This window comes from Corvus kubaryi, unplaced genomic scaffold (assembly GCF_017639235.1).
Source record: "Corvus kubaryi isolate FWS band 111438036 unplaced genomic scaffold, C.kubaryi_AGA036_p1.0 74, whole genome shotgun sequence".
NCBI classification, from domain to species: Eukaryota; Metazoa; Chordata; class Aves; order Passeriformes; family Corvidae; genus Corvus; species Corvus kubaryi.
In genome coordinates this window covers 6696224-6723601 of record NW_024582061.1, presented here as the reverse complement: position 1 = coordinate 6723601, position 27378 = coordinate 6696224, and the positions used below count along the sequence as shown (strand labels likewise).

Here is a 27378-nt window from a genome sequence, read left to right as displayed (position 1 = left end):
AATTTATTAAGCTTTGGCAAGGTTTGTATCCTCTCACTTGCTGTAGAGCAGTGAAAAAAATGGGATCATGCAATTCCTGTGGACTCTAAAGTTAAAATGACTTAGTTTGGTATTTATTAATTTATCAATCCCTAGGGAATTCTGCAATATTCTAATCTTCATAATAGCAAAATGTGGCAGACCTCACCTCATGGATGTTTAATGATTCACTGTCATTAAACATTTGAGAGGAATAATGTGCTTATTACCCAGCTCAAAAGTTTTCCCACTTTATTTACTGCTGTGCAAACATCAAAATGTAGTTTTCCGAGTCTGCATCTGCAAAGATAGTATTGGGTTTTTTTGGACTAATTGCAATGCACATTAGTAATTTCTCTCTCTGGCAGGAAAGAAACTCAGCTTTTTGGAGGCATGTCGTTCTGATACAATCTCTTCTCTTTGTTCAATGTAGGTTTGGCAGTTTTGCAGACTGCTTCCTACAAAGGATAGTTGCAGAATGTCCAAAAATGAAAATTTCTGGGCTTTAAAGAAGTAAAGGTTTGTTTTGAATCGTAATTGTTAAGGAAACATGCTTTAGTATTTGATATCTTGGAGTGAGGAAGAGAAAAAATAGCAGCTAAATGAAGTCAAATTTAAATGCATGTCATTTGTCAAATTGTAGAAATCTTACTCACAAATACCTGCAAGTTAGTATTCAAGTCATTCATAATTAAGTAGGAAGAAAAATGTGAATGCTTGGCTTACCTCACTCTATAAGCCTGGCTTTGTACTTTTATAAATAATAATTTTATGAAAAATAATTCCAGATTTCTTTCATATAATCTTTCCTAGGTCTGAGGAGACTCACATATTTGGATTTTAACTTAAGTGTTAAGATGTCTGGACTCATTAATGCTTTAAATTTTGCAGTTTCAGGTGTTTATTTGCGTACTATCTTATGATTAGCACAAACTTTCTGTGGGCACTTCCCCTTGAGTTCTTTCCAGGATTTAGATTGCTTGCTAGGTAATTGTGCTTAATAAGCCATTCTGGCCTCCTGATGTTACCTGGTATTGTACACTTCCATAGCTGCATATCAATAAAGGTTAGAAATCCCAGCAACCACTTTTTATTTAAAAGAAAACTGACCAGGCACTTTTTGTTAAGCTCCCTCACACAGTTCTAAATCCTTAACCCTGTCTATTTACTTATTCCATGCTGCCAGTGGCTCTCCAGGCTGCACAGCCTCTCCTCTCTTTCTGTGCGGAAGAGGAATCCAAAGAAACAGAATCCACAGATACTGGGATTTTTTTTTAAGTACGAAAGATGAGGGGAAACTAAAAATGTCCTAATCAGATCTCTTGGTTTTGGTTTGGGTTTTTTTTTTTTTCTGCTTCCAAAGAGAAATGCAGGCTGAACTTCATCCTTCATAAGCAGTGTGATGATAACCCCGAGAGCTCATCACAGCATTTCATGCACCACTGCTGAGATGCTGTTTTGTTTAACTTGGGCTCTATGTCAGGAGGGCTTCAAGAAGAATTTTTGTGGAAAGGGTGGTCAGGCATCAGAAGGGCCTGCCCAGGGAGATGGTGGAGATCTGGAGATGCTTAAGAAAAGCCTGGATGTGGCACTTAGTTGACAAGGTGATGGTTGGTCAAAGGTTGGACTCAATGATCTTGGAGATCTTTTCAAATGTTAATGATTCTGTGTTCTTCAGTACCAGTGTCTGGCATCCCAGGCATCTCATAAGTTCAGGAAAAATGGTGAAGGAGGAATGATGATAAAATTCCTTCTGGAGGGATGAGCGTACTTCCAGAAGGTCTCAACTACATTGCCCATCTTCTGTGTGCTTTGCAGGAGCTCTTTAAAGCAGAACTGTGCTTGCCTTGGCCTCTCTGAAAGGCAGCAGAACCCCCAAACAGAAGATGCATCCTGCCCAAGGTGTGGAGATGAGTAGAGTAAGCTCAACCAGCCCAAAACGCAGTTGGGTCGCACCTGCTGATCCATTGTGTTTTGGTAGGTGCTCTGCAGAAGTTGGTTAAGGGACAGTGTGAAGGAGGATAAAGAGATGTAACCAGTAATTTGGTGGAGTTTCACTTCCATGTGCATGTCTGAGGTGACTCTGGCAAGTGAGCCATGAAGACTTCACTGAGGAAAATGAGTGAGAAATAAACAAGAAGGGCAGAGATCAGTGTGGAAGGACTTCCTGAGTGAAAATAAGTAGATCAGGTGAAGAAAGGGGAGGGCTGCTTTGTCCTGCCTGCATTTGGCAAGTCTGCTGACAGCAGAAATCTGTCCTGGCATCATTTTGCAGGGCAAATGGACACCATGGGGTTGCTGAGGGTGCAGTGAGGAGGAAAACGTAGCCACTAGGAGTTGAGATGAAAGCCTGTGACTGCGTGGCCAGCAGCGAAAGGCTGTATCTCAGAAAGTGCAAAATACAGATGCTGCCTGACAATACAGAGGGAAACCCATACATGGAAAGTTGTTCCGGTTTAAAAATTGTTGCAACGGAGAAAGAAGGCCAGAGCAGGAAAATGAAAACTTTTTCCCCGCTTGCTGTATTGAATTTGACCTAACATCCATTTTCATTGGCATTGCTGGCTGTGACTTCTGTTAATTGCTATCAGTTTTTTGGCAGAGAATAATGTTTTCCCTGAAGAGCTCTTTGCTGGATCTTTCTATGAATGCAATACATGATCTTTATAAGACTTCTGAGGGGAAGTGTATTTATTATGATGTTCATCTCTGCACTTCTCGCTCTTCCCAGGGAGTTTCGGAGTTTAGGTGAGTTTTAGCCAAACTTATAGAGAAAAGTGGTTTAAAAAGTATGAAGTTCGTAACAGTTTCTCTAAAATTACCAGCTGAATAGAGAACCTAAGTATGCCCACCTCCTGAGGTGGAATTTGGCTCCACATCTATTCTGTGCAGTGTGGCCAGTTGGCCAAAGTGTTGTAGGCTTACCTTGGCACTGCCACGGAACTATGGGAATTCAAACTGAAAACTCTGGGAATTTCAAACTGAAAGAGGGGGAAATTAGGTTAGATATATGGAAGAAATGGTTCCCTGTGAGGGTGGTGAAGCCCTGGCACAGGTTGCCCAGAGAAGCTGTGGCTGCCCCATCCCTGGCAGTGTCCAAGGCCAGGCTGGATGGGGCTCTGAGCAACTGGGGATAGTGGAAGGTGTCCCTGCCCCTGGCAGGGGGTTGGAATGAGATGAACTTCAAGGTTCCTTCCAACCCAACCCATTCCATGGTTCCATGAATTACGTAATGCACTTCTAGTATTTCAGCCTATAAGCTATTGCTCTGTTATGATTACTTCAGATTTTGTTCTAATAAAATTAGCCAAGCTCACAATTATCAAGAGAGGGGAAATACTTAAGTGATCCAGCTGAGTCCTATAAATAGAGAATAGGAGAAGCGAAGAAGTTCTTTTGCGCCTGGGGAAATATGGAAGTAAGCACAGCCAAGTGTAAATTTTAGAAAGTGGTGGGTTCCCTCCTCTCATTTGTCTTGCTTAACTATTCAAAGACTCCTCCTAGTAATATGTTCTGTTCTGTCTTGCAGACTTTTCTAGGTTGCCAGAAACTTGAAATTTCTTAGGTAATGTTTAATGAATAATGTATCTGCTCACTGAGTAAAACTTTGAGACTATAATTTTTTGGAACAGTTATGTTGATTAAGTTGAAAGAGCCTCACCTTGTTTCTGTTTCAGAAATTGCATTTCGTTACAGTGAGATTTTGATAGTCATGTCATACCATGGCTTTAAACCGCGTGCTTAACTGACTTTTAAAACTTCTCTTAATTCAAATTTAAATAGATTTCAGTTACAGGATGTATTTTATTTCCTGCATCCTTCAGTGCAAACTCGGAAGGGGAGGAATGGGCTCATTTGTATGAAAGGTTCACCACAGTATAGAGGAAGAAGGTGGTGTGTTTTGGTCCATATCTTGAAATGTGGGAAGTGTAATAAGTTTTTTGTATGTTTGTGGTTTTTTATTTTTCTGAAATTTGCCCTCAGCTCACATTTGAGGTGCAGGGAACGCCTCTCTGACAGCTGAGACTCAGGGTGGCTGTAGTCAAATGACAAAGCAAATGCTGCACGTGGACTGAAGTATAAAGAACAGATTCAGTCCTTCAAAACCAAGAGTTAAAGCAGGTCTTGCCAAAAGGCAGCAGATGAGCTCATTGCCTCATTAGTGTAAATATTGGCAATTACACACTAATGTCTTCAGTCCCTCAGCTGGGTGTGAGTGTTTGTGGACAAGCTGTGAGGGGAGAGGGGAAAAGTTGAATGGGTGGAGCTGTGTCTTCGTTGGAACCAGTTTGGAAAATGACCTGTTTTGTCTCCTTTGAAGCCAGGGCATTTTGAGGTCTAAGGTGACTTTGAAGTAAGGTGCTTTTGTATAAATATTTCCTCTGCAATGAACTAGCTTGCTTATTTCTCTGCTCTTTTTCTTTCACTCCCACACACTACTTAGACCATATTAGAGATGTATAGATGTGACTTCCACCTAATGCTGCTGTTTATTAATAAAGTGGTATGTAATAAAGCTGTTTTCTCAAATGCACTATATATATGCTACTAATGAGGAACAAATACTTACACAGCTTTGGAAAACATTACAGTGCAGTAAATGTCTGCCTGTTGACTGAGATGATGAATCAGGAGATGTTTGTTTAATGCACATGTCTTTTTTTGAGCTGTTTGTCACTGCATTTATATGCAGTGCAGGCTCATTGGCTAATGTATCTGGAAAAGGATATTCCTCTGCCACAGAATAACTCAAACCCAGCTGCTGTCTGAACCTCTGCTGTGCTGCCACCAGCTATCCTGCTGGAGCCAGTCCAGAGCAGGGACACCAAGGGGAGCAGAGGGATGGAGCAGCTCTGCTGGGAGGAAAGGCTGAGGGAACTGGGATTGTTCAGCCTGGAGAAGGGAAGGCTTTGGGGTGACCTCACTGTGGCCTTGCAGTGCCTGAAGGGAGCCCACAGGAAAGATGGAGAGAGACTCTTGGCAAGGGCCTGGAGTGACAGGACAAGGGGCAATGGCTTCACACTGACAGAGAGCAGGTTTAGATTGGATATGAGGAAGAAATTCTTCCCTGTGAGGCCCTGGTTGCCCAGAGAAGCTGTGGCTGCCCCATCCCTGGCAGTGTCCAAGGCCAGGCTGGATGGGGCTTGGAGCACCTGGGGTAGTAGAAGGTGTCCCTGCCCATGGCAGGGGGTTGGAAGTGGATGGGCTTTAAGGTCTCTTCCAACCCACACCATTGTGTAATTCTATGATCCAGCCCTTCCTAGAACAGTGGTGGCCAGTGAGGCTTTCTAGGATCAATCCTGCCTCTCTAGGATCGTGATGTTTCAAACTGACAATTTTGTTTGTTAGTAGCTAAACTACAGAATGAGGAAAACGAGTGCTTCATGTAAAATGAAGGTGGTACTTCAGTCCTAATCCTGAAACAGATTCAGGGTTGGGATTTAGTGAGTAAGCCTGCTTGAATTGAATTCACACTTGTATCATAGTAAATCCTGTCTCAAGAGCTGAAAGAAGTGCTGCATCAGGTATTGTTTTGATTTGCTGGTACATATCCTAAATATAATGCTCTTAAGTTTCAAATTTTTAAATTTCTGCTTTAGAAACACTCTGACTGAAATCTAGTAGAAACAAGGATCCTTGAAACTCTGACTTGAGTGCTGTCAACATTTCCAAAACACCCTTGGGTTTTTGTACCACAAGTCCATGTGGAGTTCAAATGCTTTTTATATCTGATCTTAGGGAAAGGAGAGTATTAATTTCAGAGTTGTTAGTCCTGTTAAATTAATTCAAGTACAAGAGCGCAAAACCTACTGTTAAAAATGCAAGGTTATGCTCTCAGCTGTGACCAAATACAAAGGATCTTTAGTAAGCCATCTGTTTTCTTGGCTCATCTGCTGGCTTTTCCTTTCCAACATTTTGTGGGGATTTGAAAATGTTTTGCAGCACAGTTGGGTCAAACCTTGTGGCTCCAAACTTAGGATACAAAGTGTTACAGACACTTAAAGGAGCACTATCACTCCAGCCATCTATCTCTGTTCATGACAGCTGGTTGGAATTCATCTTTATGAAGGCCATGAGCATCTCAGTCACAGTTTGTGATCCTGGAGGTTTGTAGCTATGTCATCATTTGTATCCCAAGTTGGATGAATGTTTTGTGCTGCAGTTAAATCATTATTAAGTGGTGTCTGGTTTCTTCATATTGTCACGTGTGATTTAGATTAAAACACTGTGCAGGAAGATGTCCTGAAGACTTAACATGCTTGCTGAAGTTAGAGATCAGTCTTAGAATTAAAATACTGAAGTCAAAAATACAGTTTTCAAGATGGAAGAATTATTTCAGGTAATAACTCAATAGTTGCCATTAACAAAGTGTATATATTTGCAAGAGCTGACAAGAAGTGTGGATGAATGCTTTACCTCCTCCTATCACTCCTCCATCCCCAAAAGAAAACAAGTTAATTCCTTCTACCTAATTCTCACCAATACAAAGAGAAGAGACAATTTGTTTTTTCTGTGCCGTAAAGATTGCAGTTCAAGGAGAGATTGTAGCTCAGGGAGAGGTTGGGAATGTTCTGTAATTAGGCAAAATACCAGTTGTAGCATTCCCTGCTTCAGAACAATGTGTCTTTCCCTCATTTTTTTCCCACCAAATTGTTAGCTGTATTGCATCAGGAGAAATTGCAGTGCAAGCAGCAGTTCCTGTTCTCGGCAGCTGAGGGTTCCTGGATGGAACTCAACTGGTAATTTGTCTGGGAAACTGCGACTTGGGGAATTTTGGGTTATCCAGAGGCACGATTTCGTGCAGCCATTGTTGCCAGAAACAACTGCCTGCACTTCAGTGCTTGTACAAACTCCTGTGTTGGTGCTATGGTGTCCTCTCACAGGTGAGGGGGATGTGTTGTGCGTTGATATCACTTGTGGCATCAGGATTTTGGCCTCTTTGACACAGATGTCAGACCATCTTTTGGCCAGTCTCATGGAAGAAAATTCTTCGGTCTTAAACTCTCTCTCAAGCTTGTTCTCAACACTGTCATCTTCATGGTTGTGGGACCTCTGGTTTATTTGTTTCAAGCAGTGCTTATTATCTCAGAGCATTCTTCTGGAATAGCAAAAGAATAACCTCCACAAGGGTTAGTCCCACAAAAAAAAATTGGATGCTCTGTGAAAACACTTTTCAAAGAAAGTCATAGGTTGATTTTAAATCCACAGACTGTTCTTTTCTGATAAAGGATAAAAGTTTTGCCTGCAGAAGACTTCCACTTGGTATTTTTGACTTGAACTTGCCATGAAATATTTTTGCCCATTTACTGATGGGAGGCTGCATATCTTGTAGGATATTTCTTCTTCATCAGTCTAAGGGAGGAGGCTTTTTGGTAAATACTAAGGAGCTTATTTCCAGTAGCCAGTTCTGTCTTTGCAGTTACCTTCATCAGGAAAATGTTACTTGGCTCCATACCAGGATTCTTCTGGTAGGGAAGACCTTCCAAATGCATCCATGTTCATGCTCTTCTGAATGAATGGTTTGTAAGCTCTTTCTGGGTAGCTGGACTGGCTTATTTGTGCTCCTTTGTTTGGTATTTTCCAATCAAGCCTTACTAGCACTGACTAATTATTCTTATTAATGGCTTAGAGCATGGGTGGAACAAGCTGACTGCTTGTCCAGGGCCTTACCTGGTATCATAATAGGGAAAAACAAGGAGCACAACTGGGCCATAGTGCACTGGGAATGAAAACTAAAGGGTAAATGCCAAACTGCAAATGATGCCTGGTTATTGCTAATTACAAATGAAAGCATCCTGACTTTAAAGTGTACTAAACAACATGCTGGTGACTTGCTGGGGCTACAGAAAGTCACTGAACTTGTTGGTCAAAATTCTGCTGCAGCAAGATTTTAGCCCTGATTTGAGGTGCGTGATGCTTTCAGGCAGTGTGAACTAAAAATTAGAAATGAGGTGAAATCGTCATCTTGATTTTAGCTCTTGGGTTTCCTTGAGACTTTACGCTTATGGCAAGATGTTCTGCAAACATCTGTGTGGAATATAATTTTTTTTTCTTAAATGCTAGAAAAGTACTTTGCATTTAGTCTGATCTGCTTGTCTTTTGTGAAGCTTCAGCCTTTTTTATATCTTGTAAATAAGATGTGGAGAGGTAGCTAAATAGTAGCACATATATATATGTATATATGCATGCTATATATATATTTGTGTGTGCATATATGTACATATATATATGCTGGATTTTTTTTACGCTTAAAAACTGAACAAATATCTGAAAGAGTAAGATACCATCAGCCAATTAGGATAAAAGACGAATTTAGGGAAAATGCTTAATGCATGGTAAACAAGGTAATTGAGGAGGCTTCAGGCAAGGTAATGGAGAAGTGGGGGAAGGAAGTAGCTGTGGAATGCCAGATTTCCACTGCTTGGTCCAAGCAGAACTACGTGTGGCTATGGAGCTGATGGCTGACAAACTGGGGAAAAGCTGTGATCACAGGCATGCTTTGGCTTGTGTGCCTCTCAGTAAATTAGTTTTGCATTCCTATTCCCAGTCATTGCTGAAATAAGTTATGCATAAGGTGAACTGTTTTTGAACTTATGGGATTAAGAAACCTCAAGTGAGATTTTTTTTTTTTGCTCCAACCCTTCCATTGGCTTCAGAAAGAAATTTGCACAGTATTAGAGGTAAGGATTATTTTGCCTATTCGAACATAAAAGCACAATGTTCATTCTGGACACAGATTTCAGGTCAAAAAGTATATTTGGGGCTGTCAGATGACCCTCAGTGGGGAGGCAAATCAGCTTTTACTGGTGTGAAACTTAACTAACAGCAAATAAAGAACCGAATACCTATGAAGGAAAAACCAAAGGCTAATAAAAAGGTGCTACAGAGTTATATTTGGGAAGCAGACATAAGCACATGGCCAGAAGATTTTCTGGTTTTCAGAACTCTCTGTGAACTTCTACTGCACAATCCTAGAAACCAAACCAATCTTAGACTTTTTTTTTTTTTTAATTTACTACAGATGAGCTTTGCTTAGAAACTCTGACACGGTGATTTCAGCACAGAGATCTTACATTTCTGATGTGAGTGTGTGTTCTTAGTGGCAGGTCCCCAAAGGAATCCTGTGAGTACTTGTGGGGCGCATGGAATCACAGAATCCATGGAGGAAAAGGACCTACAAGATCATTGAGTCCAACCTGTGATTGGTCCCCACCTTGTCAACTAAACCAGAGCACTGAGTGCCACATCCAGTTGTTCCTTGAACACCTCCAGGGATGGGGACTCCACCTGGGCAGCCCTTTAATTAACACACTCCTTTAATTCAGCCCTGCCTGTTGGTCTGAGGGATGCATGGACTGCAAATTCTTTATCTTATTTAGTCTATTGAAACTGTTTGTCGTGTAAGAAATGAATGGGAATGTTTCCCCTGAGCTTGAACTGTTTCAAAGGCACTTTGTTCAGATCATTTGCAGCTTTGGTGGATGCTTTTCTTCAAACTTGGAAGTGTCAGCAAATATTTCCGTATTATATGATGCCTCTCTTCAGTATTTTCTTTTTTTAAAGGTGGACTGTAGGAAAACAAATGACCAAACCTGATCTGCGTTGAGCACAAGACTGTACATTGTGTGCTGACAGGGGGAAAAAAGGCATTTGCTGGCTTGCTAAATTGAGATAATACTTTGGATGTTGACAGACAGAAAAACAATTAAGAGCTGTCGGATGCTTTGCTGACGTGTGCATTGTCACATGGAGAGATGCCTTGGTCTGTGCCAGGAAATCTGAACTGTTCAACCCTCAGCAAGTTATTAAGTTAATTAATGAAGTTCCTTACAGCTGGGCTTGGAATGTGAGGTCTGTTTATTTGTGAAGACAACTGGTCCAAGAATAAATAGCAGAGGTCACTGATGGGGCCTGTGAGGTGTTTTCTCAGTCACTGCAGTGTTACAGGCTGGTAAAAGATTTTCTTCTGCTTAGTTACTGGTGCATTAAAATGGTGTTAACCTGACTGAAGTGTTTGTGTTTGTACACAGTTAATGCTTGTGCAGATAGAAGTTTTCTTTGAATTACCTAGCTTTATGTGGGAAAATGTTTATGAAAACCTCTTTGGATTTTCAGGATCTTGTTCATGTCTCAGAAGACTATTTCTGTATACATTGATAGTCTTAAAAGCGATCACTTTTCTATTGAGTGTGCAAGTCTGTTTGAGATCTGGTTTTACTTACAAATTTTATATACTTTTATAAAGTTTATACTTCTGAGCAGGTAGGTTTGGGCAGGGCTTTTGGGGGTGTGTGCTGGCCTGACTTTACTGCTTGGTGCTTCTCTGCTAAAGCTTGTCCTGTCAGTGTGGTGGGACCTGTGTGGCTCTAACAGGCTCTGAGGTTGTTGCTGCCCCTGCCTGTCAGGTGAGGATCTTCCAGGTGTCCTCTGCATCATGTGTCAGCTGCTGGATGAACTGTTTGGTTGTAGATGGAAAGTCACTTTTCCCCTCTAGCTTGGGGGTTGCACTGGTGCATAGATGCAGGGAGATGTTCACTTCCCCAGGAGAAAGCAGCTCTGGTGAGACTGTAAATGTGAACAGCACTAAGTACTTGCATAGTGTTCTCTGCACCATTTCTGCCTCCATGTGCAGTTCTGTTCAATCCATCAGCATCATCAGGTTCCATGTTTCTTGTGTAACCCTACCCTGCCTGTCTTCACTAAAGTCCCCTAAATAATTTTCAGATTTCTTTTATTCCATCCCTGTGTTATCCATTTTCCTGGTACTTAATTCTTCAAAAATATTGTCTTTGGTTTTATCACTTTATCCACATGGTATTATCTGAGTACGAGCTTCTTGTATTGTATTATCACAGTTTATTTTCCCCCTCTCTGCTTAAGCAGCCCAGCTGTCTCATTAGGTTTTCTTTATTTGATTTTGGGCTTTTGTTGTTGGTTGGTTTGTAGGTGGGTTTTGGGTGTTTGCTTTCTTGTTAGTTTCTGGGGTTTTTTAAGACTTAATCATCATTATTGGTGGTTTGGTTTTTGTTTCATTTTTGAGGGAAGGTGCTATCTTTTGAAGACAACAATATGTGGTGGGTTTACTTTGAAATTTTTTTGTTTAGTATCATTGCAGTGCCTATGGAAAAACCTAGGAAAAGACATTTGACAACGTCTGTTTCCTCACAGAACCAGCATAGTGCTGGCAGGGGTTAAAGCACCCCTACAACACTTTCCCTGATGCATCTCCTTGTTTTAGAGGGAGAGAGAAGCAATCTGTCTACTTGCTTTGCTTTCTGGGTTCTGGTACAAGATGCACAGGTTTGTTGGGAATAGGAACCTTCAGCTGCTTCTGCAGGAAGACAAAAGTTGGACTCTCATGGATGGCTGTAATTAAAAATGTTTCCCCCTTGTTTTTCTACAGCCCCACCTGCTAGAAATTACTGAACAAACACCAAAAGCATCCCTAACCAGTCCCTGGAGACATCCAGGCAGCATATAAAGGAATAGGGGCACCTGTTACTGGAAACTGTTGAGTTTATTCTGGAGTTGTTTATTTAGTGCTATTTCTCTGAGTGCTCTTTTTGTAGCAACTTGTAAAATTTTAGGAAATACCCAGTTTCATTACAGTTTGTCTGCAGAAGAGGTAGACATTGTTAAAGCATGGGATCCTAGAATGGAATCATAGAATTAATGAGGTTGGACAAGATCTTCAAAATCATTGAGCCCAACCTTTGACCAATCCCCACCTTGTCACCCATCCCAGAGCACTGAGTGCCATGTCCAGGCCTTCCTTGGGCACCTCCAGGGATGGGGGCTCCAAACCTCCCTGGGCAGCCCCTGCCAAGGCCTGACCACCTTTTCCATGAAGAAATTCCTCCTGATGTCCAACCTGACCTTTCCCTGGCACAACTCCAGGCCGTTCCCTCTCCTCCTGTCCCTTGTTCCCTGGGAGCAGAGCCTGAGTTCCCCTGGCTGCCCCCTCCTGTCAGGGAGTTGGGCAGAGCCAGAAGGTCCTGTCTGAGCCTCCTTTTCTCCTGGCTGAGCCCCTTTCTCAGCTCCCTCAGCTGCTCCTCATCAGACTTGTGCTGCAGCCCCTTCCCCAGCTCCATTCCCTTCCTTGGACATGCTCCAGCCCTTCCATGTCCTTCTTGTAGGGACAGGCCCAGAACTGGACACAGGATTTGAGGTGTGGCCCTACCAGTGCCCACAAGAGGGGGACAGTCATTGCCCTGGCCCTGCTGGCCACACCATAGCTGACCCAGGCCAGGTGCCATTGGCCTTCTTGCCCACCTGGGCACAGCTGGGCTCATGTTCAGCTGCTGTTGACCAGCACCCCCCGGTCCTTTTCTGCTGGGCACTTTCCAGCCACTCTGTCCCCAAAATGTGTGGATGTTTGGTTCCTGTTGTTGTTTTTAAAGAAAGGAGGCTGTGTTGGCTCTCCTACCTGATAGATGTCAAGGTGAAATAGTCAACTTTTCAAACTGGTGGTTCCTTGCTCTAAACACCAGGATTTTTCTCTGTTCCAGCTGCTGCAGGAAGTCAGCTGCGTTGTCTCTGGTGCAGCTGCAAGAATGACTTGACTGATTTGCATTCATGGCTCTCGGATGATCTGGTGAACCATGGAGCTCAAAGTATGGGTCGATGGAGTGCAGAGAATTGTGTGTGGGGTCACCGAAGTCACAACATGCCAGGAAGTCGTAATAGCCCTTGCTCAGGCTATTGGTGAGTACTGCCGGGTAGCAAGTGGGGTGAAGCTTTTTTTGTGAAGCTAAACCCAGGGGAGGTGGGGGAGCACTGGGTACCAGCAGAGCAGAGAATGCAATGCACAATGGGATAATCTTGCAGTGTAAACTTGTAGCCTTGGATTTTTCACCTGCCAGAGAGAGATTGAAAAGACAGAAAAGAAACTTTTTTGAAATCTATAAATTTTCCTTCAATAAAAATTTATTTTCTAAGTAATAATAATTATGTTGGTTGTAAATACAGCCTGGACTAAGGAAGGTGCTAAACTGTCAATATTCTAGGTACCAAAGAAAATATAAAAGCAGTGCAATAGAATTGGTTGGCTTTCACATCCTAATGATGTTCATTGAAATGATACCCATTTTAAGTATCTTTAGCTATATTGGGAATAGTATAGATCAATGACATAGATCCTTCAGGGTCTCCTCTTGCTCTGGCATGCCACATAACTCACTGCTCATGAAAGGGTAACCTGGAAGTCTACACTGTTAGCCCTTTGCTGAACAGTTTAGAAGAAAAAATTAAATCTTTGAGGCTCCACCACAGGAAAGTCTTGTCAGATCTTTCTCAGTGATTAAGGGCATCCTGAATAAGCCTCAGCCTCATCCCTTCAGTATTTACTATGCTGATAATGTTATAATTGGATTTACATACTATTTAAATTTAGGCATTAAAACCTATGTTTTAACTAAAATGAACAGTTTAAAGGTGAGCTTCTGCATTTTTCAGTATGCCAGCAGTTTTACAAGATTGTATTATTGAAAATAATAATTTTCTAATAAAAAACAAGTTAGGCCTATGAATGTCAGCAAGGTATTCTACCTGTAAGCACAAAGACAATTTCTCTGAAATTGTGATGTTTATTTATTTAAGTGTTAAACTTCTAAACATCATTTCCATCTACTTTTATCTGATGGAGTGGAAGACTGGCACTTTTTTATTTTATAGTTTAAGAGGATTGAACAAAATGCTAGCATGTGCTTATCTATATGCATCAAATACCTTCTAAAGCTTCATTTAAAAATTGTAGAAAGTCAGTTTGTCTCTCAAATCTTGTAGTTGATGTTAAACTGTTAAATGTTTTTTTACTGGTTGTGTTAGTTGCAGCTTTTTGTTTAATGGTAATTGGATCATTAATTCCTTCCACGTCTTGTTTTCTACCTGCAGGTTTTTTGAGAAACAATTCTGCTAGTATGATCATTTTCTAGTCATGATTAAGTGATACATGTTTAGAAATAATAAAGTGGTTGTGATACTTTAGTTCTTCACTTTGCTTTCAATATCTTTCATTCTGTTTCCTTTGCCTTCTCCCACAGAAATGTCGGACTCCCAGTTCTAGACAGTAATTTAATGTTCTCCTGTGTAATTTCTCGCTGGGTTTTTTTCTGTATCCTCAGTTATTAGCCTGAACTCTGTAAAGACACTGTCAGCCTTGGAGACACGCACAGGTTTTGTCAGCTCTGCAGACTTCCTTTTCTGTAACACGTCACCAGTTCATCTGGGACAGGCAACTCTGCTTCCATGCTGAGATAAATTTCATCTGCAACCAGAGCCAAATCAAGATAATCCTTTGGAAATTCCTTCCCAAGGCAAATACCCTCTCTAGAAAAAACCCAGAACAATTCCTCTCTTGCTGGGGCAGCTAGGACAGTATCAAGCACCATATAAATTACACCTGTGTGTCTTTCCCAGCCCTCCAGTCAGGCCATTCATGAGGACAGAACCATCTGGCTGCCCCTGCTATTTGGCTGTAGGTCCCAGCTTAGCAGGAGTAATTGTCACTCGAATTTGAATGGGAACCTATGAAAATTGATCCCTGTAGCTCTCACCTGCCATTTGGTGGTGGAAAGTAGCCAGTCTTAGTTGGCTTCCCATTTGCTTGGCTCTGATGGGATTTTCCACTTTGCAGTCTGGCTGCTTCAGCAGTCACATAACTTGGCTGCACTCAGGATTATTTTGTCTGTCTGTAAAGTTTGTGAGATGCTCCTTTTGTTTTATTGTGCCTTACAGTTTATTACTAGGTCCTTGACTTAAAGCATACAACACACACAACACAGTCTTCTTCACTGAGCCTGAAATGTGAACTGCAAGAAGTATATTATTTTCTTGAAGTGCAGTGTCTGGAATATTTGCAAACTGGCTTATTTTACAGCCATATGCACTGAGGAAAGCACAAGCCAAAGATACCTGGTTTAAAACATCCATAGTTAAGAAGCTTCTTATGGGCAAATGAAGCTATCTCTATTCTAGACATGTGAAAAATAAAGCTTTATCCTGTATTTCAAAAATAGGAAAATCAAAATTATTATAGAGCTGTGGTTTAGAAGGCACCTTTGGGCAGTATCCAGTCCAACTCTGCTGCACAAAGCAGGGCCAGGCAGAGCAGGTTGCTCAGGACCAGGGGCGGTTGGGTTCTGAATGTGCACAAGTGTGGAGACCCCACTGTAGCAGTGTTCACTCACCCTGGCAGTCAGAGTGTGTTGTCCATAAATGGAATTTCTTGTATTTCAAAAAGTGCCTTTTGCTGCCAGTTGATCAAATGCAGGGCCCTGTCTCCTGATCTCCTGCTGTGATAAAAACAACAAAAAGGTTTCCATGTATGCACTTTCCAACTCTTCCCCCATGTCATGGAAATTCAGTAACAACTTCAGGATACAAAAGTTTCTTGGGTTATTTTTGTTTTCTTTTTTTATGTCCCTAGGGCTATTTTAGCATTAAAAAATCAAGTTATACTAGGCTATCAGCCTTTGTCAGAGGTTCTGTCCCATATCCAGTGTCTAATCCTTTGGCCGTGGCATTCCGTCACTTAACTTGCCTGGTTAATGCTCCTTGATTCCTTAGAAATTGGAGCTCTTTCAGGAAAAAAGTCTCTCTCTGGGGCTGTACTCCTGATGAGTAACATTTGTGTTACCTGTTCTTGCACTGTGAGCTCCTTCCCCTTCCCCTGCTGTCCATCTCTTGATCACTGCAGAATAGGAAATTACTCTACCCAAAGTAAAAATTCCAGGGTTTTTTGGTTGGTTGTGGTTTTTTGTTGGCTTTCTTTTTTTTTTAAATTTTCTGTTTGGATTGAAGTCAAAGGGTTTGAATTCAATCTCAAACCTCCCCTCAGAACAGAAGGGAGAGTTGTCTCCTTCGGTGTCCCAACAAAGCTTATTTTAAAAAATGTGTATGTTTTCAATTTATTGAATGCAAGAGAGAGTAATATCAATTGAATATAGCTTTGGATACTAAAATTGTCTGTATCTGTTACTTAGAAGGAGTTGGAATTACCTTAGCTGGAAGGCAGATCGCTGGAATTCTGTTCAAGGCAGACATAAAACTATTCAGTTACAAGTTTCCAGAGAGTGAAATCATCTCTCACTGGGATCTTGAAGAATACTTGGTGCTACCTTTTATGAGTTTTATCTAGGTCTGCTTTATTTTCTTTTTAACTCAAGCTGTTTGCAAGTGACAAGGAAGATTTGGGGTTTTAATAAAAATAAGAGAAGTGATTTTTTCATCATGAGAAACTAAGGCCTCACCAAAACAAAAATACACCTCAGCACACAGTTTAAATAGAGAACCACGAGTCTTGTTTTAAAAATATTTTTGCCAGGAGAGATGAGCTTTTCCAAGATTCATCCTTGTCTCTTTTAAAAATGTACATTTGACAACAAATTCTCCACTAAGTTTTCTGTGCATTCTGTGAAAACCAGAATGGCTTCATATAAACATTGCTTGGTCATTTTGATTTCTCTTCATAATTTGGGCAACTGAAAAAAAGTAAAAAGAGAGTTGTTGATACTTTTAAATTTTGTGTGTGATGAGGTGGTTGATGAATCCAGCCAAAGGTCTGTTTTGAGTATGTGTGAGCACAGTTACTCCTCTCAAAAAAATCATTGTAGTGCTGAGGGGAAAAGCAGGTGGTATCCTAAAAAGAAGTGAGCTAATCATTTTAGCTGCTAGTTTAGGCAAATGTAGGTTAACTATAGATTTTTTTTTTTTTTTTTTTTAAATTGGCTTTTCTGGTTGTTTTCCATTCAAACACGAAAAATAAAAAATCTTCCAAAGGAATGTGGTGACAAACAGTGCAGTCACAAATACACTTGTCCTGTTCCTTCAGCAGTGCTGCTCTCCCACTTCCAGCCCCCATGAGGATTTTTACTGCATTTTTTGTGATTTCTTTTACCCTTGGAGCCTAGAACGCATCTCCTCTACTCAGAATGGCATATTTGTTTCCTAGAAAGAGAATATTTCAGTCTAGAGACATGAAGCTTGAGTTTCTTACTGAAAGAAACCTTTTGCCCTCCTCTCTGTAGTTTTCTGTGGCAAATATTAAATTGGCAGACTTGCTTTAAATAGTGCTGTGGATTTTGGTGCTTCTGGCTGGAAAATATGAGCCGTACTTCACTGAAGAAGTAGTACAGCTGTCTTTTTAAAATTAAACAAATGCAGCCATCAGTGTTTTTTGGGGTTGGTTTTTTTTTTTTTTTATTGCATTTGAGTATTTTTCCTCAAAGATAAATGGAGTGTATTTATTCAAGTGTCAATGCTGTCTCAAACATGTGTTAGAGCATTGTAAGTGATCATATAAACTTTCTGGTTCAGAAATCTGGTGACAGTAACCTCACTGAGAGGGATCTGGGCTGCTGGATGTCTTGCTGTGTGACCTCAGCCAAACTTCCCCATTGTTTCACCTGTTTAGGACGCAGCTCTAAAATAAGTGTGGTACTTCAGGGTGCTTGGATAAAAGGCCATTGAAAATATGAAGTGATGACTCAGAGAGCTTTGTTCTGTCAGGCTGTGATAAACTCCTGCACACCATTTTTTGGAGAGCAAGGATAATAGTAATGAACTAAGGCTTCAGTCCTGGTAAAGACATGGAGAGATGGCTGTGCCTGGAGAACTCAGCAGACTTTCAGGGGAGCCTGTATATCTCTGTGGGTATTTCTTGCTAGGACTGGACTCCTCCTCTGATTCTTTATTTTCTATTGTATTTCATATCTGTGGATGCAAAGTATAGCGTGAGTTAAGAAATCTGAGTAATGCAAACTCTAACCTCTATTTTGAGGGCGTTTTTTTTTCCTCTCAATCTTGGGTATTTATTGAGTTCTCAGGTAGCCAGAATGGTATTTTTTTAATATTGCTATGGATGTTAACTTAAGTGTCACATAATGAATGAAATGTCAGCTTCATATTTCAAAGATACTGGGTTCAAATCATCTTGGGTTGATTAGAAAAGTAATTCCTGGCAATTTTATCAGTGCTGTTAAAGATTCAAGAGTTAATGCTGTTGTCCCTTTGGTAAGGCAGGGCATTTTCACCCACATGTTCCACATATTAAGAGTTCTTAGAAGATTTTACCCACATGCAATTATTTTTTCTTTGCATTGCCTTGTTAAGGAAGAGAGCCTAGGGCTGGAAGGCTGTCTCTGGGAAACCAAGTGGGTCAGAAAGCTGTATCCATGTTGTGGAGAGTGTGCATTTTTCAGTGCTCTGGGCAGTCTGGGTTTGGCTTGAGCCAGGTGTTGGCAGGTCTGGCTTTACCTCCATGGAAGCCTGTGTGCAGACAGGTGACAGTGTGTTTATTCTTATTATGCACTGTGATAAGTCTGGGGTGTTCATTCAGATTCAGCTTAAGAGTGAGACTATTATACCTTCCCTTTCAGTTTAGCTTTCTTAAAACTTCTGTATTAGGTGCAGAGTTTATTTTTTTCCTTTTTTTTTTTTCCCCCAAGACTGTCTAGAGTGCCAGCTTGCAGGGCAGGCTCTTGGCACAGCTGCTGTGCAGCAGAGGTGATGGGAGCTAGGAATGTGCCTGCCAGGGAACTTCCCTGGCACTGAGTGCATCCTGGTAGTCTCAGGGAAAGAGGAGAAACTGGGAGCAAGACTGCATTGAAGGGTTTGAGAACAAGTCCTGTGGGGAGCGGCTGAAGGAGCTGGGGAGGCTCAGCCTGGAGAAAAGGAGGCTCAAGGGGGGACCTTCTGGCTCTGCCCAACTCCCTGACAGGAGGGGGAAGCCAGGGGAACTCAGGCCCTGCTCCCAGGGAACAAGGGAATGGATGAGAGGGAACGGCCTCAAGCTGTGCCGGGGAGGCTCAGGTTGGACATCAGGAGGAATTTCTTCATGGAAGGGGTTGTTAAGCACTGGAAGGGGCTGCCCAGGGAGGTTTGGAGTCCCCATCCCTGGAGGTGTCCAGAGAGTGACTGGATGTGGCACTCAGTGCTCTGGGCTGGGTGACAAGGTGGGCGTCAGGCACAGCTTGGACTCGATGAGCTTGGAGGCCTTTTCCGGCCTGAATGATTCTATGACCTCTGGTGACAAAGACCTACTCCTGCCCACCCCAGCCCCTTCCCTAGGGAAGGAGAGGGACCCTTGTGTTTAAGACTGCTCATCCCACCACTTTTCCCAGAAATGATGTGAGACCAGGGCAGTGAGTCACCTGCTTGTACTGACTCACTGCTGTAGGTCCTGGCTCTGAAGCATGGGAGACACTTAATGGAAAGATGGATCTTGCTTGGTGCTTGGCATAAACGTTTGTAGCCTGATGGGAAAGATAAGGCACAGATACATTTCTTCACAGTATATGATACTACCTGTATAACAAAAAAATGTAGAGGAGGATGGACTTTTGGGTGGGAGTTAATGGGATGAATCATTTCTGTCCTGAAAAAGGGAATTGATGACCTCTCAGGTTACAGTCCTGCCAAGAGTGTTGCTACTGCTGCTTTCCTTTGGAGTTTCATTTTCACTTTTGGCAGCAGAAATAGTTGCTCTGTCTACTGTGTCGGCTGCAAATATTAAAGCATATAGAGGAGCTTGAAGTGAGTAATGGTTGTATGAGTGCTACTACCCTTCATGGAATATAATTTAAAAATCTGCCTCTTGAGAGTCTAAAAAAAATGTTCATTACCTTGTACCTATATTTCATTAGTTTAATCACTGTTCATTGTGGTGGAATCTGTGTTTAAATTAGCAAAGGACATCGATCTCAAGCTAGGACTACAGTGGCTGGGCACATGGCATGGACACTTGGGTCCAGAGATTGTTTGGCTGTGCAGCAGAGCCAGATCAGGACACTGAGTGAAGTTTGCCATTTAATGTCACAGTGTTGGAGCCAGGTTCAAACCACTCTTGACAGATATTTGCAGGCTGTCAGAACATCAGCATTCTGGAGTCCATATATTTCCTTTTTTGATGTCATTCTCAATTTTGAAAGAAATTATTCTTTTGAAGGTGTTCCTCTATTAATAGAACCTGCGATAAGTTTTGTGTGCTTGGGGAGTTGCAGGTGGAAATTTAACCTGTTAACCTTGACACTGCCCTTTGTGCAGATGCGGTGTGTTTTAGGGATGTAAATATGTATCTGCTTCTGTTATTGCTTGTCATTTGCTGTCTTGCAAAAGAGGTACAAGTTCTTGGTGATTGTTTTGAGATGGTAATATCATATGGTACATGTAGAGTCCCCATTCTGGGGACCATGTAGTAATCACAGAATGGCCTGGGTTGGAAGGGACCCTAAAGATCATCCCATCCCAGGCCCCTGCCATGGGCAGGGACACCTGCCACTGTCCCAGGTTGCTCAGAGCCTCATCTGGCCTTGGACACTGCCAGGGATGGAGCAGCCACAGCTTCTCTGGGCAACCAGGGCCAGGGCCTCAGCACCCTCACTGGGAACCATTTCTTCCTCATATCCAATCTAAACCTGCTCTCTGTCACTGCGAAGCCATTGCCCCTTGTCCTGTCACTGCAGGCCCTTGCCAAGAGTCTCTCTCCATCTTTCCTGTGGGCTCCCTTCAGGCACTGCAAGGCCACAGTGAGGTCACCCCAAAGCCTTCCCTTCTCCAGGCTGAACAATCACAGTTCCCTCAGCCTTTCCTCCTAGCAGAGCTGCTCCATCCCTCTGATCACCTTGGTGTCCCTGCTCTGGACTGGCTCCAGCAGCTCCCTGTCCTTCCTGTGCTGGGCCCAGGGCTGGATGCAGCCCTGCAGGGGGGTCTCAGCAGAGCGGGGCAGAATTGCCCTTTCCCCTGCTGCCCACGAAGTAGCTGGACCTGAAATAGGGTGCAGAGGTTCTGTGCTTTGTCCAGCCCTTGAATTCTTCTTTTCTGTGGTTTCCTCCTCAGAGCACAGCACTGCTAGAACTTTTTTGGGCCTGTCTGGATGGTTTTCTTTACTACTACCATCAACACAAGACTTTGATAGAAGTATTAAAAAAACAATCTAATATGTTCTAGTTGCAGTTAAAGAAAAATTTTATTTCAGAAGTTGTAAGGGGATTCACGGCTGAACTGGTCACTGAACCTTCCCTGGAGATACTGCAAAATTCTGGGTGAGATTCAGTATAATATTCATCTGGGAGAAACATGCTGGAATTTAAGGAATGCCATACATTGTTGATACATGGCCATTACCTGAATGCGACTGTAACTTAATTTTTACAATAATAAGGTTGCATGAATGAGGCTGGACTGAGTTCTGCCAGGTGCTTCTTGTGTCCAGAAGCTTGTAGACAGCACACAGGGCAAGAAGCAGCATGCAGGCATCGAACTGTTCCTCATCAACAACCCGAGCAAGCTGCTTTCTCCTTGTCAGTGGTGGCTGCACATCAAAACCAGCAGTTTGTTGCAGGGACGCCTGTGTTCTGAAGTACTCTGTCATTAGTTCTGAATTAACTCATTCACCCTTTCATTTGTGAATTAATCCCCTCTAATGCAGGCAAACATCACAGTTGTGGTTGTCTGGGTATTGTTAATCTGCGTCATGCACAGGCTGAGCACTAGACCTGGGTAATGATCTTGGAAGAGAACAGCTTTGTTTCAGAGCAGTCCTGAGCTCCAGGTGTGGTTGTTGAACTGTGCAAGTATTACTTCTACAAAACACTTTCTTTTATGTGGATCCTGAGTGCTGAGTTCATTATTCAGGGCTGCATGTTCATTTGGAACCTTAAGCTAAGATGAAAATAGTTCTTGGCAAGTCTGTGCTTAATTCTTTAATTCACTTTTGGTCAAGATTGTTAGAGCTTTAGTCTCCTCCCCCCTCTTTTTTTCTTTTCCTTTTTTTTCCCTTTGTCTCCTGTTATATTTAAGTAATTAATTTAATAGCAGAGTGAGTAGAAACTGCACTCTGCTCGCTCCCCTAGTGGTACCTACTCCTGTTTGCAACTTCAGGACTTCTTTGAACTTGACTCTTTCTGACACAACATGAACATTAGTAGCACAACCATGATTACAAGCTGAAACCTTCTAAGGTTAACAGAACAGAGCAGTGAAGTGCAGCCTTTGTTCTGGGGTATGTTTTTACTTAATTTTTCTTCTCCAGGATTTTATCATTAGTATGCTATGGCAAACAGTATTAGGTTTATTTTTCCTGTTACAACACCAATGCCTACTACAAACTATAAATCTTCATGGATCAATGAGCAGTATCGCGAGTTAGCAAAAGTCTCTCATTTTATATATCATATACCTTTATAGACTTTATTTTGAAGAACTTTATTAGAATAAACCTTAAATATCTTTCTGAGAGTGTTGGCCAAGCATGTTAATATGCTGCCAGGTTTGGGTTTTTTCCCCCACTTTTTTTTCCCCAGTGCCTACCTAGAGTCATTTATTTCTAAGGCGTTCAGGGTGGTGGATTGCTGTTCTCATGCTACCTACCTTGTTTCACTGACTTCCATCAGTCAAATCTTTCAGTCCTCACTTCTAACTTGGAAGTGAACGGGGACGTTTTGGACTCTGACTGGGCCAGCCAATTGCTCTGGGATGAGCCGTGAGCCAAAGCCACCTGTTCTCCAGGCGGTGCCTCTGCAGACAATTTTTGTTCTCATTCTTTGCACTGGGAGCTAATTGTGAGAAAGTGAGAGCAGAGGAACCATTTCCAACGCAGCAGTTGTATCTTGGGAAGCTCTTTAGAAGGCAACATCCAGTTTTGGGGGGGGGGCACAGTGTGTTAATCACCACAGTGCAGCTTGTTTCCTACAAATCTGAAGTGAGGAGTCCATGTGAGTGTTGTGACTGTAGGTCAGGGGCAGATCTCCAGCCTGAGATTAGGATATTTTTATCCTTTTGGGAAAAGTGAGATGATTGGGCAGGTAGTATAAGGTAAGAGAACACATCGAATGCGTTATCACTGATAACTACATTTCTTCCAACTCCTCCCCTCTGTAGTTGCATATATGACAGGTATTTCAGGCTTTTATGTGCTGAAATAAATAATTTGAATGATCATTTCTCATGAAAATGAATGTAGGTAATGCATTAAAGTAGCTAATGATGTTTTTAAGGTTAATGGCAATTGTGGAGCTGTTCAGAAATTCATTAGCATCAAATGCTTTAAAAGCAGTTGCTCTTTCACATCTTTTTGTAAATAATGTTGTGGCTTTTAAGTGAGGTTACTTTGATAGGGGAAGCTCTTCTGGGATGGGAAAATGCTGTATTTCAGAGTAGTGAGAGTGCTTAGAAAAATATCCCATAAGGGGTGTTGGAGGAGGAAGACTGCTGAGCTGAATTTAAGTATGTTTGATAACAGCACAAATGAAGCCACGAACATAAATTCTATTGTCAATAGAGCACTCAGAAAAACTCTTAATACTTACGAAAGGACTCGAGCTTCTTCCTGCAGACTGGGTTACCCCAGTGGGGATGTGGGAGCTGCCGTGGCAGCTTGTGCAGGGAGCCTGATTGCCCATTTGCAGTTTAGGCAGCCTCTGCTGCTCTCGTCCCTGTGCTTCTCCTCAGTGAAGGTTCGTCACATCAGCAGTGCTGCCGTGGGCACCACAGGCTGTGGCCCAGGTTGGCTCAGTGTCTGAGTGAACTAGGGGGCACCAAGAGGGGAACTGAGGTTCTGTCAGTCATTAACAGCTGTCTCTGATTGATGAAAGTTTAACAGCAAACACACTGCCTCCACATGTGGTATTTCTACATGGCTGTATGAAAGAGCTGGGACTCCTGTTCTTGTTTTCTTGGTCTCGAGGTTCATATTGGGTGTATTTATGTAGTGGTTACCAACACTGACGGGTCACTGGCTTTATTCTTCCTTGTGAGGGTGGGGAGGTCCTGGCACAGGTTGCCCAGAGAAGCTGTGGCTGCCCCATCCCTGGCAGTGTCCAAGGCCAGGTTGGACGGGGCTTGGAGCAAGCTGGGATAGTGGAAGGGGGTTGGAACTGGATAGGCTTTAGGTCCCTTCCCATCCAAACCATTGTGCGATTCCATGAATCTCAGTCCCCTCCCAGCCTGCCGGTAGCTCCGGGGTTGTGCAGTTCCGCCGGTTCTCACGGTGTCAGTCCTTCCTCGCCGCTGCCGCTCCCGCCCTGCGCGGGGAGGGTTTAGAGGCGAACTCGGTGATGTGCAGGCACCGTAAGTGAGGCAGCGTGTGCTACGACAGGGGCAGGTGCGCTGAAACAGCGTGTGGGGGACGGGGAGCCGCGCTGGGCTGGGCGGGAGGGTCCTGTCCCGGTGCTGTCCCTCACGGGCGGAGCGCGGCGCGGTGGCGCCCCCCCGCGGCCGCGCTGACGCTGTGCTCCCTTGCAGGGCGCACCGGGCGCTACACGCTGATCGAGAAGTGGCGGGACACGGAGCGGCACCTGGCGCCGCACGAGAACCCCATCGTGTCCCTCAACAAGTGGGGACAGTACGCCAGCGACGTGCAGCTGATCCTGCGGCGCACCGGGCCCTCCCTGAGCGAGCGGCCCACGTCGGACAGCGTGGCGCGCATCCCCGAGAGGACTCTGTACCGGCAGAGCTTGCCGCCCCTGGCCAAGCTGAGGCCGCCGGGGGACAAGGCCATGAAGAGGAGGGAGCCAAAAAGGAAATCCCTCACCTTCACCGGCGGCGCTAAGGGGTTAATGGACATCTTCGGGAAGAGCAAGGAATCCGAGTTCAAGCAAAAGGTGCTCAACAACTGTAAAACAACAGCGGATGAGCTGAAGAAACTGATCCACCTCCAGACAGAGAAGCTTCAGTGCATCGAGAAGCAGCTGGAGTCCAATGAAGCTGAGATCCGCTACTGGGAGCAAAAGTACAATGCCAGCCTGGAAGAAGAAATCCTCAAACTGGAGCAGAAGATCAAACGGAACGAAGTGGAGATCGAGGAGGAAGAGTTCTGGGAAAATGAGCTACAGATCGAACAGGAGAATGAAAAGCAGCTGACGGAGCAGCTGCAGGAGATGAGGCAGAGGATCCTGGAGTGCGAGAGCAAGCTCAAGGACTACGTGTCTCAGATCCACAACATGGAGAGTGGCCTTGAAGCAGAGAAGCTGCAGCGGGAAGTTCAAGAGTCCCAGGTGAATGAAGAAGAGGTCAAGGAAAAGATAGAGAAGGTGAAGGGAGAAATTGATATTCAGGGCCAGCAGAGTCTGAGATTGGAAAATGGCATTAAAGCTGTAGAAAGGTCTTTGGGCCAAGCTACCAAGCGATTACAGGTAAGACTGTCTTTCTATCCATAGCTAGAGAAAGTCAGAAATTGTGACTAATTTCTCTTACACAAATCTGAAGCCCATGAAAGACAACACAAGAAAGTTTCCAAAGGGAATCGGGCTAAAAGGGGGAATGTGTTGCTTTCATTTTCAAATTGCATTTCAGTTTGTGGGGTTTCTTTTGAAGAGCAGGCAGTTTTCATTTCACCTGTGTTTAACTTGCCCATTCAAACTGTCTAAGAAGAAAAGCAGCAATTTGCACCACCGTAGCCTTTTGTGAGGATAAACTTCTGATCTTTGCTAGATTTGTCTGCCACCAAAAGAGATGAATTACAAAGAACAGTCCAAAAGCAGCACCTGGAAAGATACAGAGCTAAAGTAAAGTACCTGCCACCTTAATCAGCTTTGGTTTTAAAGAACAGCATCCCTCTTTTTCCTGGCTGACTTGCTGGTGTTCACGATTTTATTTTTCTCTACACCTCAGGTATTTGTGGCACATGTGTCAAAAGAGAATCCAGTCCCTGATTCCTTGCTAAAGTTAATGATATCACCTGGAACTTAAAAGGGCATGAAAGAATAAAGGAACTCCAGCTGCTAGCTGGATGGGGTGGCGGAAAGTTTGGGGCTCCTGGGATTTTTATGTGCTGCATAAGATAGTCCTAAGGCACCGCACATCAGTTGGAGTTGTGGTTCTTGCTGATTCCCGGAATTCGCACTTAGTATATTCTGCAGTGCTGCAGTGGCATTAAGGTAGTTCCACTGTGAATATGGAAAAGGATTTTGTATCCTTACTCCTGCCCTAGAACCATGTCAGTATGAGGTGTTTTTGCTAGATGATGAGGGGGGGGGAAAAGTAATCTTTTGATCCAAAGCAAAATGGATGAAAACTGTAAGCAGTTTTGGCCATGTTTATCTATGCTAAGTTTCCAGACATGCTACGCCTAAGGATTTGCACTGATGGAAAGCTTCAAGTCTTCTTTACTTGTTTTATCTGTCCTTAGTCACATTTACCGAGGCTATGATGGAGTTCAAAATATTTCTAGCTTGGTTCTTTTCATAGTCGAGGTTTCACTTCTTGGTAAGTTCCCATTAAATCCAGATCTTCCAATCTTGTTCTAAACCTAAAGGTGCAGAAATCTGAAAGTCCACAAGAAAATAAACTGAGCTCTGTATTATTGAGCTTTGGTGGGGTGGAAATAGAGAAATATTTTATTGCATACCTAAAGTTAAAGATATCTGCTAAAGCAGCTTAACTGCTGTGTGTGGGAATAATAGTAGTCCAAGACTGCTGTAATCTATCAGAGCTGTAAGTTTTGCATATCATGACAGAAGTACAGAGAAAGATCCTAAATGATCATCTGTGCTTTGAAGGGGTGGTGAACCAGCCAGGCTTTGGCTTCATTGCACAAAACCCTTGCAGAGTGAGAAAGTTCTGTCCAAAAATTTTAAATAGAAAACACAAAGAACAAGAAGAGAAAAGAATTGCACTCCTTTTAAGATCAGAGGAATTAAATGAGCTGTCCAAGCCATGCTGGATACTTCAGGAAGAAGTAAGTCTTGGTGCCAGACTGCTGCTGAATTGATTATTTTTTCAGCATTCACACTATTAACCTTTATTTGCTGATGTGCCAAAGTTTTTCTCAGGTGGTATGAGAAACATCTGCTAGTCATCCAAGAAGCCATATAAAAATAGAATACATTTAAAAAAAACCCAATTAGGGTAATGGGTTGGACTCAATGATCTCAGAGGTCTTTTCCAACCTAGTTGATTCTGTGATTCTAGTAACTGCTAGTGAATGTTGACTTGCTTTTTAAATTACAAGATTAAAATAACTTTCAACTCTTCAATTTGCATTTGAGCTTTAAAAATTGGAGGCTTTCTCCTCAAAAGGAGAAGCATTAGTTGCCCAACTGTAAATATGCTCATGAAATGCTGCTTTATATGCTCAGCAGATGTTTTGTTTCCTGGCAGGACAGGGAACAAGAACTGGAGCAACTGACCAAGGAGTTGCGCCAGGTGAACCTGCAGCAGTTCATCCAGCAAACGGGAACCAAGGTGACGGTGCTGCCGGCAGACCCCGTGGAGGTGGAGGCCCCATATGTGGAGCTCGAGAGAGGTGCAGCCCTCGGAATGCTTTGGGTGGGAGGGAGGGAGGGAGGGAGAAGGGGCGAGCAGTGCCTTTACTGCCGCTTAATGCTGGCGCTCCTACTTGAAGTGAATGCTCCCTTAGCAGAG

The 27378-nt window shown here is 43.0% G+C and overlaps 2 protein-coding genes across 2 annotated transcripts in view; both read left to right on the top strand.

Moving 5' to 3' along the window:
* Positions 1-27378, top strand: part of RASSF8 (Ras association domain family member 8) — a 73239-nt gene that overhangs the window by 40610 nt on the left and 5251 nt on the right. Inside the window, exons 3-5 of the mRNA XM_042051277.1 lie at positions 12528-12723; positions 24259-25148; positions 27115-27259. Coding sequence (XP_041907211.1) covers positions 12621-12723; positions 24259-25148; positions 27115-27259 — 1138 coding nt within the window. The 5' untranslated portion in view covers positions 12528-12620. The remainder of the gene's footprint in view (positions 1-12527; positions 12724-24258; positions 25149-27114; positions 27260-27378) is intronic.
* The window catches only part of SSPN (sarcospan), an 85042-nt gene continuing 70368 nt past the window's right edge, over positions 12705-27378 (top strand). The window contains exon 1 of the mRNA XM_042051279.1: positions 12705-12723. The gene's annotated coding sequence lies outside the window, so the exon portion shown is untranslated. The remainder of the gene's footprint in view (positions 12724-27378) is intronic.